This window comes from Sardina pilchardus, chromosome 18 (assembly GCF_963854185.1).
Source record: "Sardina pilchardus chromosome 18, fSarPil1.1, whole genome shotgun sequence".
Taxonomy (NCBI): Eukaryota; Metazoa; Chordata; class Actinopteri; order Clupeiformes; family Clupeidae; genus Sardina; species Sardina pilchardus.
In genome coordinates this window covers 18,671,933-18,691,337 of record NC_085011.1, presented here as the reverse complement: position 1 = coordinate 18,691,337, position 19,405 = coordinate 18,671,933, and the positions used below count along the sequence as shown (strand labels likewise).

The 19,405-nt window shown below is 45.2% G+C and overlaps 1 protein-coding gene across 1 annotated transcript in view; it reads right to left on the bottom strand.

Annotated features, from left to right (window-relative positions):
- Positions 1 to 19,405, bottom strand: part of ttc27 (tetratricopeptide repeat domain 27) — a 119,618-nt gene that overhangs the window by 61,113 nt on the left and 39,100 nt on the right. Inside the window, 2 exon segments of the mRNA XM_062519740.1 lie at positions 6,423 to 6,489; positions 13,967 to 14,079. Coding sequence (XP_062375724.1) covers positions 6,423 to 6,489; positions 13,967 to 14,079 — 180 coding nt within the window.

Genomic DNA, 19,405 nt, shown 5'->3' with positions numbered 1-19,405 from the left:
AGCATTTGTATTCTTGCATGCATAAAGAAAACCCCATCGAGTTGAAAGAAGTCAATGAGTCAACAAGCTCTTGAGTGCTTGCACCAGAGAATGACATCAACCCTTTAACGGGGGCGTGAAGGGATCGAGAGACAGGGAACCCACCCAATCCAACCAAACAAACCGTACGATCCTGATTGTGTTTCACAGCCCTCGCGGCTGTGTGTGTGTGGGGAAAATCAGGCCAGAATAGCCAGTCCACTGAGCCGGTCAGAGATTCAACAATAATAGGAAACAAATCGCTGACACAGGCAGCCTTGTCGGACACCACGCCCGCAGGTGGACGATGATGCCTTCTTCCTCGCTGAGGAAGACACGTAAAGAAGTGCTGACACCAGAGGAAGCGGTCAGGATACATGAGAGACTAAAAAAGGAGAGCGACAACACAGTGGGGAAAAAGGGAAGGAAAACGTGTCATTTGTCCAGGTGGCCCACACTCATATTTGGAATCGGAACGGAGGACACACACACCAGAACAGCGCTGACGTCACTTACCGCGCAAAACTGCCTTGCAACGATCATTCTGGCCAGTACCGTGGACAAAGTTGTCACACACAGAGAGGTGGGGAAAAAATTGATTTCCTTACTGGATATTTTTTTGGCCTTCTTAAAACCTGACATCAGGATAATGTTGTTAGCTCACCCCCGTTCTCTAAGGTTCTATGTATTGAAAAACATGCACCTGTTGACCTCCAGGCATGGCAGAGATGGCAATGTGGTAATTCCCACATTTTATGATGTGTAAGAAATGGATTGAGGTTTGGAGGACAGGAATGGGAGTGATCCTACCCGTTGGGACCGGTCACTGCCAGAGAGGCGAGGGTGTGGAGAATGTTCGGGAGACACTGCCGTACTTGGTTTCAGCTACGCACTGTACAAAAGCACACTCGGGAAGGGGAACAAGCCTGAGAATCACAGCCAGATGTCAGAATCAAAGCCATGAAATAACAGTTCTAGAGTGCACTGTAATTCTCTCATGATGCACGCCAAGTCAAAATACCACCAGGCTGACACTACCATTCAATACCATTGAGAAACTCAAATTTGTTCACAAGTGTATCGCCTAATATTATAAACGTCAATAAACTCAGACACACCTAGAGATGTAGGGTCATGAGCTGTGAAATGCGAAAGACTGCTTTCACATCCACTTTGGTTCATGCCTGTCTATTTATTTTCCATCATACAGAACTTTTGAGGAAAGCAATGCAATAAAGCTAAATATGAGATGTGTCATTTTTTTTTTCAACTAACAGCTGATCCCGAAAAATGATTCATGCTAAACACTAGGGAGATGACCCCCACTTGCTGTACTATCCACTCTCTGGAGACCCATTCCGGAGGTAGACGTGGCTGCCAACCCTCAATCAGAGCCTGCACATTTACCCATTTAACAGCAGCAATGGCAACTTCTCTCACCTGGGCCAACGAGTTCTCAAACTCAAACATCCTCATCTGAGCTGATCCAGGAGATTGGGTTGGGGCATCAATGGTGCTATTAGGTCATGTGCCCTTATCCATTTCACACCTCAACTGTTAATGATCATTTTAATGGGGAAAAAATGATTTTAAAAAAGGCAATACCGTTAGCTTTTTTTATAGTGCCAAGAGGACCTAGTCACCAAAGCAGTCCCTTGTGTTTCATTCCTGCAAAAATGCAATGTCAGCTGCTGCCATCGTTTAAGGTTTCCATTGCTCGCCCTACAACCTACTCTCCTCCCCATAAGGAGAGGAGAAACTCTTTTAATGTTGCCCCCTCGTGAATTATGATTCCCACCTTCCGTTATGGACCAGTAGGCAGGTTATTCTTGGATTCCTCCTTCCATATAAAACGGGAATTATTGGTTCTGCATTTAAAATACGCAAGTAGTATGGAAGGCCTAAACTCTGTGCAGACATTTGAGGAGCTTAACAGCACTGAATCGGTGGTAACGGTTGGGGATTGGAGAGGGAGGGTTTTCTTTTTTTTTTTTCCAGAATTACTTCTGAGGTTTCATGATGAGGGGGCCTTTGATCCAAGGGAGGACAATGAAACTCAGGAATAAGTACCTGTTTGCGTTGGAGAGCTGCTTCAAAATTACTTGATTCTGGAGACCAATAACAGAGGAAAGGAAAGAAGAAAGAAAAAAATCACTGTTAACCAGAACCGAATCGGCTCCGAAGGAGTGAAAAGAGTTGCAGACCCCAGGGGATGTGGTTGGAAATGGAAAGGGCAGAGTGTGCAGAAAGTGGGACAAGCCCAGCCCTTCTGCTGCACCTCCAGCCAACAAAATAGCAGTGTATATACACAAACGCGTGTGCGCACACACACACTCACTACACCAGAGCAGTCCCACTGGTCAACCCAGAAGCACAGAGACATATGCCAGTGTCACTGTCACAGGAAGCGTGAGTTTAAATTCACAGAGCCTCAGAGAAAGTGGTGATTATTTTTCCACAGGGATTGAAGACAAGGGGGGGGGGGGGCTTGGCCAGTGGCTATGCCAGGCCCAGGGTCAGCCTTGAGAGACAATCTTCTCTCCTTTCCTCCCTCTCCTTCTCCCTCTCCCTCTCTCCTCCCCTATCGCCTCTCCCTTCCGCTCATCCCCCTCCCTCTCTCTTTCTAAAGCTTTTAAATACCCATCCATCACATCCTCTTTCCTTCCGCTTTTTTCTCTGTCCATCCTCGACAGGGACTACCCTCGGTGAACCCTGTTAAAAGCCTCCCGGTTCGGCTGTCAAACCCCGGTGATCTGATTACCCTACATACCTACTCCCAGGCAGTGGAGTGCCTCTGAACAAGCTTGCGGGTGTTGAAACTGGAGGCTGAATTACTGTTGGGGGCGGGAGAGATGGGGGGGGGGGGGGGGACTTGGGGAAGAGGAGGAGGAGGAGGAAGAGGAGGGGGGGAGGCGCACTTGCCAAAAGAGCAAGCCATCCAAGTTTTCCAGCACTGGAAAACCACAGATGTAGGAAACCACACCTGATTGTGCTCAGTGAGGCACTGTGGTTTCAAAAGAAGGATCAAGACAGCTAAACACAAGGCGAGACCACCACTTACTCTTCGAGGCATCTCATATATATATATCAGGTCTTGGCTGAAGGCATCCTGGAAGAGGATTGTCAAAGGTTACAGGACAAACTTCCATTGTCATAAATGGAGACTCTGTCTGCCATTCGGGAAGATGGGGCTGTAAAAGCATTTAACCCAAATAATGACTTGATTGGTCTCCAAGGCTAAGCTGAGGTTGAGAGGAGGCATCAAATTCAGCTTGTTTCAGTGGCGAGGGCTGGAGCCTAAGCAGAGGCAGGCCAAACTCCCAGAGAAATAAAGATATCATGCTTCAGAATCAAGCCTCTGAAGAAGCCGGAGTTTTCTCCCTCGGAAAACACAAGGCACTAGAGCATGCATGATGAATGGAAGTGACTTTCGGAGAGCTGTGACTATGGCAATAACACAGTCGTAAATTAGAGACAGCCGAGAGAGCGCAAACGAGGAACACGCCACAAAAAATGGAAAATAAAAAGCAAAAAAAAGCGCAGCAAATTATCCCTAATGTGGCACTGGAAGTTAACACCTCAGCTTCTGAGGGACACCAACCAAACCGCAACACATCGGATTACCTCACTTGCAAAAGGTGACCTGGTTCAAATTAACATCTTTTTGTAATGCATCACCAAGTGAAGTCAGTGAACATACAGGTAGGAGCATACGTGGGCTTTTAAGTACACATACTAAATGCGAATAGTAAAAGGGCAGTGTTTAAATCATATATTTATGAGCACTAAACCATAAATCATGCTCACATTTATCCATGAAGGTGATTTATAACGAGCTAAAGCCATACATATAATGAACAGTGGCAGGAGCACAGGTTCCCCCCATCTCTAAAATTGCTTAGCTGGCAAAGCTATTGCATGTAATGAATAACGACTACAGCTAACCACAGCATCTTAATGTGTGATAATTTGCAACAATACCACTCAAAACTGTCTGCCCATTTTAAGATTCAATAAAGAAGCTCATCAGTGAAAACACATTTGACAGTGCCGAGGCGCACCAAGGGGGATTAGCCAACATGGTAATCAGAGGAAAAGAACACCTCAATGTTTGCCAGAGACTACTTTGGCTGGAAGCGCCAGACTGACTGCATTACATGAATAACCACACAGGACATTACAGAGGAGGGTAGCTTGAGCAAATCGAGAGGTTTGTCATGGGCATCAAAAGTTTGACGTGTGGCTCAGGTAAAGTACACAGTTTTCGACAGACCAAAAACAGGGTATCAATTCTTTTTTTTTTTTCAGGTGACAAGAACTCGCATTAATAACAGATTGATGACTTCAGCTGTCTTTTCGTCTCCAACAACTCTACCAATGAGGCATTGTGGAATTTTGAGATCATTTGTCATCATTGCGACGGCCTCGCTCTCCCTCGCTCTCCAGCGGATGGGGAAGCGGGACTGAGCACGTGCGTGCACGCCACTGCCGCATTCTGACATTCCAGAGGCGGACAGTCACGCGCTCGTCCGCCACCCCACAGGGGTCTGCAGGGTTCTACGGGGACCTGTTCCACTGGACCCGGCAGCAGGAGAAAGCGCGGCCAAGGCACGGCCCTCGCGCTTCCTGACTTTAGGGGTCCCGGCGGAGGCATCCGGGAGACAGATGGAGGACGGCAGGGCGACGTGATGCACAACACAGCACAGTGCACACAGCGGGTTCCACACACCTACACGCAGGCACACACGCCGGCAGGTGAGTCGGGATGAAGCCACAGATGCACTGGGTCAGGAAGAAGGACAAATCCTGCTGTCCTACTGAATAGTGTTTAAGAACAGCCATATAGCGTAAAGAATACCATTTTGAGCAATTCTACCAAATGCTCAGTGATCAGATAAATACTAACAGACAACAGCACTAAAATCTAGCTTTAGGTCAACGGACTTAAATGATGCAAAACTGTGAATAAATGACGCATGACGGTCGGCTTTCACTCAGAAACGCTCATCAGATGATGTAAATCCTTAAGGGTTTGTGACAGAAAGAACGAAGGAAACGGACATCTTGAAAAAGAAAGCAAACGGGAGGAGAAATGGACTTAGGTGAGGTCAACCGGTGGAAATAAGGGGGACATAGACAACGAGAGCAAGAGATGCTATCCGCCGCCTCCAACATTTTTGGGATTCCAATAATTCCCCCCACCCCATCCCTTCCCTACCCTTTCCCTCCAGTCCCCATCCGTCACATTTCTGAAGTCAGAAAAAAGTGAAGCTTGCGGCTCTTAATCGGAGATTCCATCCTTGGTCTGAAAAGGTATGTGGCGACTGCAGAAAACTGCAACGATTTCAGAAGTGTTTACGTCAAGAAACAGAAAGACGTCTTTAGCAATCACACCACCCTTTTGCACGGCTAAATGTTCTTTAGACTGATTTATGATGCCTGTGAACTAATGAGATGTAGGTTTTGTCAAAGAACGAGGGCTTCAAGTGCTTCGAGCCACGGCAGCTTTTTATGCTCGAAGGCATATGTGGGCTAAGCCTCTTAACACCCGAGACGGCATCATAATGATTAACGTCCTTCTCAAATGATGCCACACTGGACGTTAAGCTGTGGAGACCAGATTGCTCACCTCAAGTGCTCACTGACCAGGTCTACAACTCTTGAATGCACAAGATTTGGCCTGCGATCCTCTAATGTATTTTTTTTTTTTTTAAGTGCTCTCATCATTCCATTAGTATGATTCTTTCAGGTGCTATTTTTCACATGGATGCATAAATCCAGTTTCGGAATGACGGGCACCAGTAAGAGAAGATGTGGGATTCAAAGAAAGCGATCAGTCACAGGACGCCAACTGTTTAACATGGGAGAGAGGAGATGAGGAAAGAGCGAGGGCTAGAGGGGGAAAAAGGAAAGGGTAAAAGGAAGGAGAAATCAGGGAGCTTTGAAGAAAAGAAAGGATAAAAAAAATTACAAAATGATTGATTGATTGAAATTGAGAGGAAATTACAGCTGAACGAATCAACGATATATGGAGAAATTGAGAGGAAAAAATTGGTACTAGAAAAAATACAGACCAAGGATATTGGGGTGAAGACAGAAGTCAAGAGAAGCAAGAGAAGAGAAGGAAGGACAGGGTAGATTGGAAAGGAGCAGAGGGCCGAGAGGAAATAGGAATATGCAGAGATAAACACACAAAAATCAAGGCTGAGAGAGAGAGAGAGAGAGAGAGAGAGAGAAATGGGACAGACAGTTGGACGAACACAGAGAAACCGAAAGAAAGGAAGAAAGAGAGAAAGACAGAGAGACTGACAGGGACTGAAAGACAGAGAGTGTGCCAGAGCGGGGGGAAAAAGTGATTAGGGGGCGCGAGAGAGGAGGAGAGGAGAGCGGAGCCGCAGACTCACTGAAGTGAAGGCCAGCAGCTCCTCATCTGTCAGCTTGTGGATGGGGTTGTTCTTCTGGAAGTCGGTGCTGCGGAGACAAAGCCACAGAGGAACACTGGATGAGTCTGGGGCTGGACAAGAAGCACTGCACTCAGCTGCAGTTCCCAACATAAATTACAATACTCGCAGCAGAACGCAGACAAAGGAGCACTATTTCTCTTCCCGGCTTTCCCATGGTCAGATCAGAAAATACAGCCGGTGGGTATCCCTCCGTAATTTAGCCAATTCCACCGGATTTATGAGAAGTTAGGAGCCGATGGCGTTCCTATTTCAACTTGAACAGAGTGACCAATTTGAGTGTAAATTGTTCAACACGACTGATTTGCTGTACACTACAGACCGTAAGGAGATTTGTGTGATTCCTTCAGTGACGCGCGGATGAAAGGGAATCGACTTTTCTTTCATCGTTTTGTTTTTACTGCTTGACAAGGGCAACGGCAGGACACATCCAAGAAAAAAAAAATGAAGTTCATCTACACACGCTGAATGCACTCAACCATGCCAAGGTCACCTGTCACACAATATCTTACACAACCCCCCCTCTCTCACACACGCACACACACACACACACACACACACCTGTCAGACCTGTTGAAAAGTACCACCATCACCCTCAGGCGGCATAAACACAACAGAACAGTTCAAGTTAAGCAGGAGAGACAGTGGAAATAAAAGACAGAAAACATATTCCAACAAAGTGAGGTCAAGAGGGGCATCACAACACCTCCAGAAGGAGCCCCCGGGTTACCCATCCATATTAAACACACAATGAACTCAGTGACTGCACCCATCAAACAGACTTATCTGGAAAAATGTGACATTCAAAACAGTAACAGTAGAAAAACAAACACAAGCACATTTTGTAATTTCGCCAAACGTTATCAGTCAGTATAAAACGAAAATGTAGTAAAGCTATTGCGTTAAGCTTTTTACAAAAAAACCTCTGATCAAGGCACAAAGGCAAAGACCGCTGTCAGAAAATCGGTGAAATGCTTTTTTTGTTGCTTTCTTGGATAAAAGGCAAGCCAGGGGGAGAAGAACAAGGGTCTCTTTCCAACCTAAAGTGGGGTTTGATTTCATGGAGATTAGGTGAAATAATTACCCCATGCTCTTTTCAAAATGCTGTTTATTATTTTTCCACTCGAGCCACAGTGAGGCTCACTGTATGCCAGGTGCAACAGAACACAGGGCTTGTTCTCTACGCAGACCATCCACAGCCATTAACAATTACAAAAACACAATCTCTGTCTGTCTCACACACACACACACACACACACACACACACACACACACACACACACACACACACACACACACACACACACACACACACACACACACACACACACACACACACACACACACACACACACACACACACACACACACACACACACACACACACACACACACACACACACACACCTCTAAGAGTCACAGCCACACACTCCAACGCTCTCTCACACGCGGGATCCCCATGGCCCCGCAGTCTAATGTGGGGTTTGGACATACTGGGCCCACACAACAGTGTATTAGTGTATTACTGATGGAGAACACAGTATGGGGCTGAGGGCCGGCTTCCGCTCTTGGCCCAGCGAGCAGCGCAGGAAAGCCGGCTCCTCTCGACCAGACCATGGCTCCTGGAAGCGGATAGGAGCACACAATGCCGCTGCTGACCACACACACACACACACACACACACACAAACAGAGAGCAGTGTCGGTTGGGAAGAGAAAGTGAGCCGATGAGGCTGACAGATAAACTGTTACCTGCAGGCTAAGGACCGGCTGTCACGATGTGTTTATCCGTGAACGAGTGCGAGTAAGCGAGCTCGGGTAATGACTGATAATTGGCCGGGGCGCTGCGGCCACACTGGGGGCCGACCTCACGGCTATCCTCGAACGCTCCGTCCGCGCCATGCAGGAATGTACAGTAACTAACTAACCAGCAGCAGCGGGGTCTACTCGCCTCAGCACATTCCTGATGCACTCATGGTCATCTCCGCTTCCAAATTATCTGACCAAGGTCTCAGAGACAAGCCAGCAAAGGACAATGTGTGGGGATGAAGCTCTGATGGGAGTGTGTGTGTGTGTCTGTGTGTGTGTGTGTGTGTTGAGAGAAAGACACACACAGAACATGTGCTTAACTTGAGAGTTTTGTATGCACCCAATTAAGGTATATCTTCTCAGATAATTTTCACCTCACCTCATATTTAACTCCTAGCTGATATACAGGAGTGTGTGTGTGTGTGTGTGTGTGTGTGTGTGTGTGTGTCTTTCCCTGAACAGTGCCATGAGAATCCCTTAAGCCTGCTTTGTTGGCTCCATGTCATCCCGGTTAAAGGAGGCAATAAACCAAGGGGCCCCTATTTTGTGTCTGAAGTCTCCCAAATCCCCCCAAACCAGACATCATCCTCCTCTACGTAGCCTTTCATTTGTCAGTGACCACTCAAGAGCCCGTGGACTCAAAGCCTACCGCAGACCTCACAGCCTTGAGAGAAGCAGACCCATCACTCTCTGTGGCAGCTAAATGCTTCTACAAAGTATGGTGGACTACATGCTCGTTTGAAATCCACAATGACAGATTGAAGGTGCTGTCAAACAGGTACAAGCATCCATCCATGCCAGCATCTGAAAAGATTTGGTAAGAAGTGTCGCCATTTTAGGTGTGAGCGCTGATCAGTTCGTACTTGGACTAGAGGAGTAAGTCTCAGCAAGTTCTGGTGCGGTACACAACAGTCTTACGTGATGTGCAATACCACCGGTAGCGTTCCGACTGAGAAACAAAACTCGACTTAAAAGTGCTGCTCTGAGCATGTTTTCTGGCTCTTTCGCTCGGAACGCTGCGGGAGAGATTATAAACCACGGCGCTTTTTCAAAACTGCTTCTGTGCCGTCTCGGTTTTAAATTCAGGCGCGACCCTGAACATCCCTTGCTACAGCACACAAATCCATCTCCCAACACAATGGAGCCACACGCAGTGAAGCAGGGCATTTTGGGAAGGTGCGGGTGGCCAGGGAGAGGAATGAAGGAGAGGGCACGGGGTGATAAGGGCGTGATCAGAGGAAATGAAGCATTGCTCAGGTACACAAGGTGAAATTTCTCACACACACACACACACAAAAACCTTACACCTCAGCAGCTAGGTGAGACTCAGGGCTAAGCTGAAGGCTAAGTGAATGCTGCTCTGTGACGACATGGGCCAAGTCACTTGGGCAGAGGATAATGGTGCGATTTAAATCCCAATCTCAAGTTGTTGGCGGTGTGCTTTTCGCGCTCCGTTTTCAGGGCTGATGCAGGGGGAGTTAAGAGAAGCTGTAAGGAGCGGAGTGGTTCGCCATGGTAACAAGACAGGCCGGCGGTGCGGGTTCTTCATTCAATGGATGAGGTTTGGAATCTCTTCCCACTTTCCCTCTATTTCCTTCTCTCTCTTCACTCTTTCCCTGTTTCCTTCTCTCTCTTTTCCCTTTCTTTCCATTTTTCCTTCCTTCTCCCTCTCTCTCTCTCTTTCCATTTTCCCGTTCACGCTCTCCTCTTCTCATGGGACTCGTGCTTAATCCATCCTTAACCATCAGTCAATTCAATTACACCCCTAGCCCACTGCAATTACGCCTGCTAATTACTCCACCCCTGCAATTTGTCTCTTAGCGTCGTCGGAGCATGACGATGGCCTTTCAACAACAGGCGCTGCGCTGCCGATTGCACATGCCCAAATTACTGAGTGACACAGGAAGGGTGAGACGCGATGACCTCCGAGCGAGACTGAGCGGGTCAAACGAATTATGTGACAGAGGGCAGATTGGGTCGAGATGTTGGGGTTTTTTTTCATGCCAAGGGAGATGACAAAGAGAAGGGTCAGTTCCACTGGAATCCTGAGGGGGAGAGATGCTCGTGTGGGCATCAGAAGAAAACGACATAACAGAGACAGTCAGCAGGCCAAAGTGTTTCCCTCTGCTATTAAATATTTATAAAGACTACAAATAGCTGGGGAAAAAAAGGTGTAACAAAAGTCACAGAAAACAACTCGTTTGGGGAAAAAAACAAGTGCGATCAACTACTTACATCCTGAGAAAACAAACAATTTACCATCGTTCTTAGACTTTGCAAGTTATGGTGCGAGTCTGACAGCATGCGCACAGCGGCTGAGTAGGTCTAGATTTATTAATAAAAGATAGATAGACAGATCAGAATTTAACAATTGTAGCAGGCGATTGGCTTATTCAATTTCACTTTACCGGAAAGGTTCCCGCTACCTATACTGTATATCACCATCGAACTCAGGGGCCTTAGACTTAACACAGAAAACTGTAATGTCCTCTAGAAGCCATTTGTCTTTTGTTCTGTAAGATGAAATATAGACCAAGGAACATCTTATCAAGCCATCAAGTCTAATTATGATGGCAAAAAGATTACAAAAAGGCCTTTTCTTTAGTAGAGTTTTCAAGACTGTAACTAGTTAGTTTGTTTGTCAGTGGGTTTTTGTACTTCCAGGCAGGCTACATCCAGTATTTCATAGCATTTTCTGTGGCAAGGCCCTTTGACATACAGTATAATAGCCACACAATGTGAAAGTGAAAGTAAATAACACAAAAAATAGTTCTGTAGAGGTGTGGGTCACATGGTGGGCCTTGACCTGAGACGCTGGGCCTGAAGCTGACATCAGCAGAGGGGTGCGGAGGTCAAAGGAGCCGCCCTCCTCAGCATCACCATCGCGCTAATGAGGTCGGACAGCAGCCCAGACCCTGACCCCCGACCCGCTGTGGTCCTGCTCCCTCCATCTCTCTATCTCTCCGTGCCTCCTTTTTTTCACCCAATCACTCACAGGCAACATCTCTCTTCTTTTACTCCTCCGTTCATCGCGTCCATTCCGCCGTCTTGCCGAGATCGCGTTCTATTCATGTTGCAGTATATCAGCACCGTCCATTATTTTGAAACCCCTCCCGTGAGACGAGGTGTTGAAGACCATCTCCACAGAAAAGACTCAAATCTGACGGTGTGTTCATGTAAACAGGAAGTTGATCTGCCAGTGTAAGCAGATCCAAAATGGATGCATAGAGTGCATACCTGCCAGCTACCAGATACTACAGCTCACAGACCTCTCACGAGGGAGGAGATTTATTCTTTTGACACCTTACCAGGGGAAAGGAGAGAAGAGACGGACAGGACAGGAGAAGTAGAAGTAGAGAGAGAGAGAGAGAGAGAGAGAGCAAGAGAAAGTGGTGCAGTCATGTATGCAAATGTGAAGGCATATTTTTAGTAGATCTCAATGTGTGCTAAAGCAGATGCACTGCCTCCTGCAAACACACACACGCTCGCTCACACACGCGCATACACGCGCATACACACACACACACACACACACACACACACACACACACACACACACACACACACACACACACACACACACACACACACACACACACACACACACACACACACACACACACACACACACACACACACACACACACACACACACACACACACACACACACACACACAGGTAAGCCGAGGACAGAAGCAATATCTCAACAAAGGCTAAGGAGAAACAGTAAACTTCAGCATCATTACAGTGCTGATATACTATGTTGAGCTGCAATAACACTGTTGATAATAAAACTGCTGGGCTTCTCTAAAATTGTGGGATTATTAAAAAATAAAACTATGTCTTTCGGGTTTGGTTGTTGTTTTTTATATTTTAAAAGAGGGCTTCTTTTTTTTCAATCACAGCAAAGTGCTTCCAAAAACACTGCAAAAACTATCCTCATAAAATGCTCCGGGCCAAGACCATGACAAGTAGACCTTTGCAAACTGAATCTGTAACACGCGCGAGGGGCAGCCTGAAAAATCATTTATAAGAGCGTTCAGAAGTGAGTAAACCCTAACAGACACACCCACAGACCTGCACACACATATACTTCAGTGCTCTCATTCTTTATAATATACACACATACAGTACAAACACACACTTAATAACTGACACAAACACACATAAATATATAGGTAAATACCCATATCCATACTACAGTATTGCATAACCACTATAACCAATGCACTTAAACACACTGAGAATCATAGGTCTAACCCCAACATGCAACAAGTATCACTACTGTATGTGATGAGCAAAAAATTGGAATTGGGTCACATTCACCTGACGGTATATACACATAGCTATAGCGTGACCATGAGACACTGACCCCCCCCCCCCCCCCCCCAAAAAAAAAAAAAAAAACACACACACACACACACCAATTAATGTATTAATCCCCCCCAACCTATGAAGCACTGATAAATGTTAGCCCTGTACACATATCTGCAATCATAGTTCTCTGGTGTCTTGCACTTACACACTCCATGCTTACAGTAGCGGATATTCCAAATGAGCCCAAAACTATTTCCCATGAAATATCAATGCTTACATTAAGGGAGAGCCCCCTTTAGAGCAGTGTGTGCAAAGAAAATGATTTCAATCACGGCTTGGCGCCTCTGGCTTGCCATAGCTTAGAGGGTCACATTCATATCCCTCACCCGGCCCATCTAATACACTGCAATAATCCCCACCCTTGCAAATTACTGCGCATAAGCTATTCTTTTCATGATAAAAAAAAAAAAAAAAAAGGGCTTGAGAAAACGTAGATCTTGCTGGTATTTCTTGACACCACATATCGCTATTTCACTGCGGCTGCAGTGCGGCTGTACCTGCGGGTGATTTGTGCTCTGTCAGACGAAAGGGAGGACGAAACTTGCGCTAACAATACATCACCCTTTGTTATCGCTAAAAATATTGATATTGGAACATAAGGTTGGCCCATAAATATCAGCGTTACAGTTTGGAGGGAATGGAGTATGCTCACAGTTGGGTAATGGCTATGAAGAATGTGTGCATTGTAAAGGCCCGGTATGCAATTTTATTAACACATTCAAGAGGTGATGATGCTGGAACTGTGGAAAGCCAGATGCATGTCTTTAAAAACGGTGTGTGTATGTGTGTGTGTGTGTGTGTGTGTGTGTGTAGAGAGTGAATTATGTCATTCCAATTGTTAATGTTGTCCTCTGAGTATGCATGGAAAATAAGACACAAATCAATGTCTAACGTTACATGCTTTTGACATCATCAGTCCATTAGTGCGTAATAAAGGTACGGAATCAATTCTGAGTACCTGGGGGTGGGACCATTTTTGATAAAGACACAGACAAGCAAGCTGATTGGACAGCTGCAGCAGCCAGCAATGGTGTGTGGAGAAGGGGCGGGGTCAGATAGATCCCAATACCCGACATGAGGAAGAAGGTGTAAAGTAACACTTAAACCATGTTAAGGCCATGTGGGGAATTTTTCATTAAAACACCTTCTGTATACTTGTAATGTATACTTTCGAGGAGCAGAGAAGAGATTCAGGGGTGTAATAAAGTAAACAGCTGGAGTCCGTCTTTAAATGGAGATTTAAACCATGCGGTAATTCACCCCAACAGTAATTAAGAATGAGGGAGAGATTTGATATTTACCAGACGCCCAGGATGACTGCTTGCTCCTCGGCCGAGAGGTTAGGCAGCTCGTGCTCCTCTGGCTCGGCCAGGTTGATCTTGTTCAGCACCGTGTCATCGGTCAGGGCATGGTCCTGTTGGAGGAGGAGATGGACTAACATGAGGCGGATTTTTTGATTTGATTTTATTTGGATCCCCATTAGATGATGCAAAAGCACCAGCTACTCTTCCTGGGGTCCACACACAACATATAATAGACAAAAAAAATCAACATACAATTAAGAAATCAACATACAACACAACAGATATAAAAACAGGAAAAGAAAACACTTTTCCTGGGGTCCACACACTATAACAAACAAGAAATCAACAAGACAACATATATATACTATATATAAAAAGAACACACAAAAGAAAAACAGAAAAAATAATGACTAACTAAGCCACCAACACACAACACAGACAAACCACGACAAGAGATGAAGTGACAAAAAGGAAAAAGTACATGTGAGTTAAAAAAAAATCAGTAGTACTGTAAGCTACATACTAGGATTTAGTGCAATCAATCATAAGGTGCTGCTTTACTTGTTTTTTAAAACTGACTTTGCTCTGGATTTTTGATATCTGATCTGGAAGGTAGTTCCATTCAACCATAGCTCTACATAGCACTGTGCGCTGTTTCAGTGTTGTTTTGATTAGTGGGATTGTGTAGTTACCACTAGTAGCATGTCTAGTGGGGTATGTGTGAACATTGGAACTGAGTGTGAGCTGTCTAAACAAACAGTCTGGTTTGTTTAGTGTATTAATGTTCTTTATAAAAGACAGAAGTGATGCTTTCAACCTCGCCTCAACTGTCAGCCAGCAGAGTTGGGCATGCATGTTTTTTACATTGGCTCTCTGTGTGCATTTAAGGGCAAGCCTTGCTGCTCTATTTTGTACCCTCTGAAGCTTCCCTAGATTATTTTTTGTGGTACCTGACCAGACCACCGAACAGTAGTCTAACTGTGATAGGACCAGGGTTTGTAGGACCTGTTTGGTCAGGTGAGGTGTTAAAAAGGAAGAGCATCTTTTGACTACAGATATGTTCCTCCCCATCTTTTGCGCCAGTAAATCTGTATGCCTTGACCATGACAGTTTACAGTCTAAGTTTACCCCCAGGAGCTTTATTTCTTGTACTTGCTCAACCGCAGCATTGTTCAGTACTAAATTTAGTTGGGGCTTAGAGCTTAATGAGTGTTTTGTTCCAAATACAATACTCTTGGTTTTAGATATGTTCAGGACAAGTTTGTTATCCGAGACCCATTTGAAAACCTCCTGCAACTCTTTGTTGAGGGCTGAGGTGATTTCCTCAACTGTTTGTGCAGACATATAGAGAGTTGAATCATCTGCATACATAGACACACAGGCTTTCTTACAAACAAGTGGGAGATCATTTGTAAAAATGGAGAAGAGCAATGGTCCTAGTGAAGAACCTTGCGGAATCCCACAATGTATATGTTGTGCATTTGAGAGGCTTCCATTAAATATAACTTTCTGTGTCCTATTGGTTAGGTAACTTTCTATCCATGCTATGGCAGATGGAGTAAAGCCATAACACTTGAGTTTTTTCAATAGTAAGCTGTGATCAATGACATCAAAGGCAGCACTAAAGTCTAATAGTACTGCTCCTACAATATTCTGTTGATCCATATCTTTTAACCAATCATCCGTCATTTGCGTGAGCGCTGTGGAGGTTGAGTGTCCTTCCCTGTAAGCATGCTGGTAGTTGCTTGTCAAGTTGTTCAATGACAGGTAACATTGTATCTGACTAAATACAATTTTTTCCAGCAGTTTGCTTAGAACAGGTAACAAGCTGATAGGTCGGCTATTTGAGCCAGTAAAGGCAGCACAAGCATTTTTAGGTAGAGGGATTACCTTAGCCTCTTTCCAATTTTGAGGGCACATATTACTATCAAGACTAAGATTAAAGATGTAGCATACAGGAGTGGCAATATAGTCCGCTACAATCTTCAATAACTTCCCATCCAGGTTATCAATACCTGGTGGTTTCTCATTACTGATAGACAATAAAAGTTTTCTCACTTCTTCTATGGTCACCTTGCAGAATTCAAAAGAGCAGTTCTTGTCACACATTATTTCATTTTGTATACATGCATACAATGGCTCACTGTGTGATGTTGGCATTTCCTGCCTAAGTTTACAAACTTTGCTAGTAAAATAGTCATTAAAATAATTGGCAATATCCATAGGCTTAGTTATGAAAGACCCTTCAACTTCAATAAAAGATGGAGCTGAGTTGCTCCATGTGTGCTTTTCATATAAGACTGTCATTGCAAGACAATAAGAGAACTAGAAAAGCACTCCGAGGGCGCAGACCTCCGCCAAGCGAAAACATAACCGCCTCCTGGCGGTGATACGGATTACTCCCAAAATGTAATCGTTTCTTCCTTATTTCCTGAAAATTTCATCAAAATCCATCCCTGACTTTTTGAGTTATCTTGCTAACAAACAGACAGACAGACAAACAAACAAACAAACAAACACACAAACAAACAAACAAACAAACAAACAAACCAACCCCGATGAAACCATAACCTCCTTGGCGGAGGTAATAATGGAACATTTCGAGACCTTCAAAACGGATGCAAACTCCTTACTTCACCACAACCAATCTCAAGTAGAAGACAAAAAAAAACATATTACAGACGTTGTTTATTAATACTTAAAAGTTTTAAAGACAATTCTCCCTAATATAGAAACTGTGCACTGGGCAATGATTTATTGTATCTGTGAAAATCAATATGCTTCACTAAAACTTCAGAGTATTTTGTACCACAGAGGATATTTGTTTGCGTGTAACATATCTTCATAGTCCTAAGAATGTAATTATTAAGTCAATTTCCCTCATTTCAGTTGTTTTGCAGCTTTAATGGACTCATGAAAGCGGCTAAATTGGCCTGGTAATGCTTTCAATAATGCCGTAAAAATCCTTCTCAATAAGACAATAATAGTGTGTGCTTATTTATTTATTGAGAAAATAAAAGTGAAAGCGTTGAAGAGACTGGGGCACCTTTCCTTGGCCTGTAACCATGGAGACTTGCCAGAGGCGAGCCCAGTTAATCAAGGCTTCACGAGGACCACCCTGCCAAAAGCCTCGGCCAGAACCCAGCCAAAACCCAGCCAGAGTCCAATGGGTTTATGGGACAGTAAGTCAGCCATTTGCCAGACACATTTTTGACTCCCTGATTTTCTGGGGGATAGTTCTAGCCTGGTCCCAAAACCACACGTCTTTCGCACCCACCCCAGTCTCTCTCTCTTCCACCCTCTCTCACTCTTTCTCCCTCTTTCTCTCCTTTTCACTCTCATTCTGCCTTCCTTTTTTTTCCTGTCTGTTATGTAATTGGAACGTAGTTGGCCCATTTTTGTTCTCACTCCAAGACGAATATTTTAGCAGAAAAATCAAACACTCCTAACAGAACCAAGCTGGGCGTGGAGCTGCACGAACAAGCAAACAAGCACACACACACACATACACACACAAAAATGCAGACTCATTCAAACACACACACACACACCTATAATTTTTCAACTCTCTGAACCGGCTTGAACACAGTGGGGCTCTATGGCTCCTGCTCTTCTTCTTCTCTTGGCATTTGGAGATGTTCACTGCAAGCGTATACAGCGCTGAACAAACAGCCTGAATTCCTCTGGCCGGGTAAACAGGGAGGGGCGCGCTGAAGAGAACACCCAGGAAATGTGGCTCCTAACTCACAGCCAAGCCTCACGCGCTGCTAACACTTCTCTCTCCATCACACGCACACACACACACACGCACACACACCACACACAGACAGAGAGACAAAGACTAACATAACTTCAACGGGAAGGAACAAGTCCTCACTCTTGTCCTTTCGTTCTTTCACTGTTCGTCTCACTCTGCTTGGCCCTTTCCAGTTTTCTCACATACTAAAACTCACAGACCAAAGGATGGGGGGGGGGGGGGGGATCACTTAAAACCAGCTCTTTCTTTTCTTCCCCTCCTTTCTCACTTTCTCTCCACCTCTCTCATGCAACACACACGGACATATCAACAGAAACCAATAAAAGCAAAGGGGAGCTCAGAGACTTCTTGAATAGGCTTCATGATAAGACACAAGGCTGGATGAAGACCCTCTTATTCTCACTTTCGCATTGCTTACAGTGCGTTTGCCAACCAAATAAAATGACACTGCGAGAGACGAAAGCCAAAATTCCAAATTCGATGAGCAGCGCAGCTCCCCCCCCCCCCCCCGCTGGGCGAACATTTTGTTCAATGTCAGATTTTTGGCACTGGCGCCATCTTCAAACGCAGGCCTCGCTCGCTCGCCTCGTGATACCCCCTCCGACACACTTTACATAAATATTCAGCAGATACTGCCGTGCATTAAAGAGATATTGATTCATGGGCAGGAGCCTGGCCTTGATTTATAGGGCTAAGAGGCTCAAAGACGTTCCAGCCGCGAGCCTCTCGCCACAGATGACAATATCTAGTCTGTTTGGGCCGAGAGAGAGAGAGAGAGAGAGAGAGACAGACGAGTTTCCATTCCATCGCCGTTATACTGAAGACAAATGCATAAAACAAATAAAAAAACATTCCTGGACTTTTGCTGCAAGCGAAAATTGTATCAAGGTTATCTTCGGTCCGCTGACAGGCTGTCAATCCATCAAAGACGTCTGGGATCAGGCGAGTAGGGGCCTTGGGAGGCTCGCTTTATGCTACTCTAAATCTAGGCTAAATCATTGACTACCGCTGAGGACAGACCATCTATATTCCCGGAACATTCAAGACCATTTCCCCTCACAGCACAAACGGCTCCTGCCCGGTGCTGGCCCGCATGTGCCCTGACCAGACCAGGATAAGGGGCAACCCTCCGGCTCTCTTGTGACGCACATCACACACAAATCGCAGTCTTTAACCAGGGCTGTACAGTGCGACATATTTGTCGCACATGCTACAAAAAAACAATCAGTCCGTGCGATGGATGATTTACCAACGTACAGTAGCACTAGTGCGGTGCAGTTTTGCGCATGGCAATACAATGCATGTATGTGAGACTAATTGACAGGAAGGCTACACCAATTACCTTCCACTGTGATCAGTGCAACTGGCTACACCAAATGTGATAGCAGCGCGTACTTCCAAAACAATAGACCAGTCTTATAAACTATTTTTAGCCTCCCTGTGAGACGTTTGTTTATCTGTTTGAAGTGCGTGTGTAGGCTATAATTCAGTGAGAGGGGAATCGAAGAAACTTGATTTCAACTTGGTAGTTGGTACAAGATTAAAAGGCATGTCTAGCTGTGTGTAGGTCTTGTATCCAAACAATCCAACATCAAATCTTGCGAATTATACCTGTAAATCATCTTCTGACCGAGCCGAGCTTCATTCAGATTAAGCAAGCAGAGGTAGAAGTTTGTGGT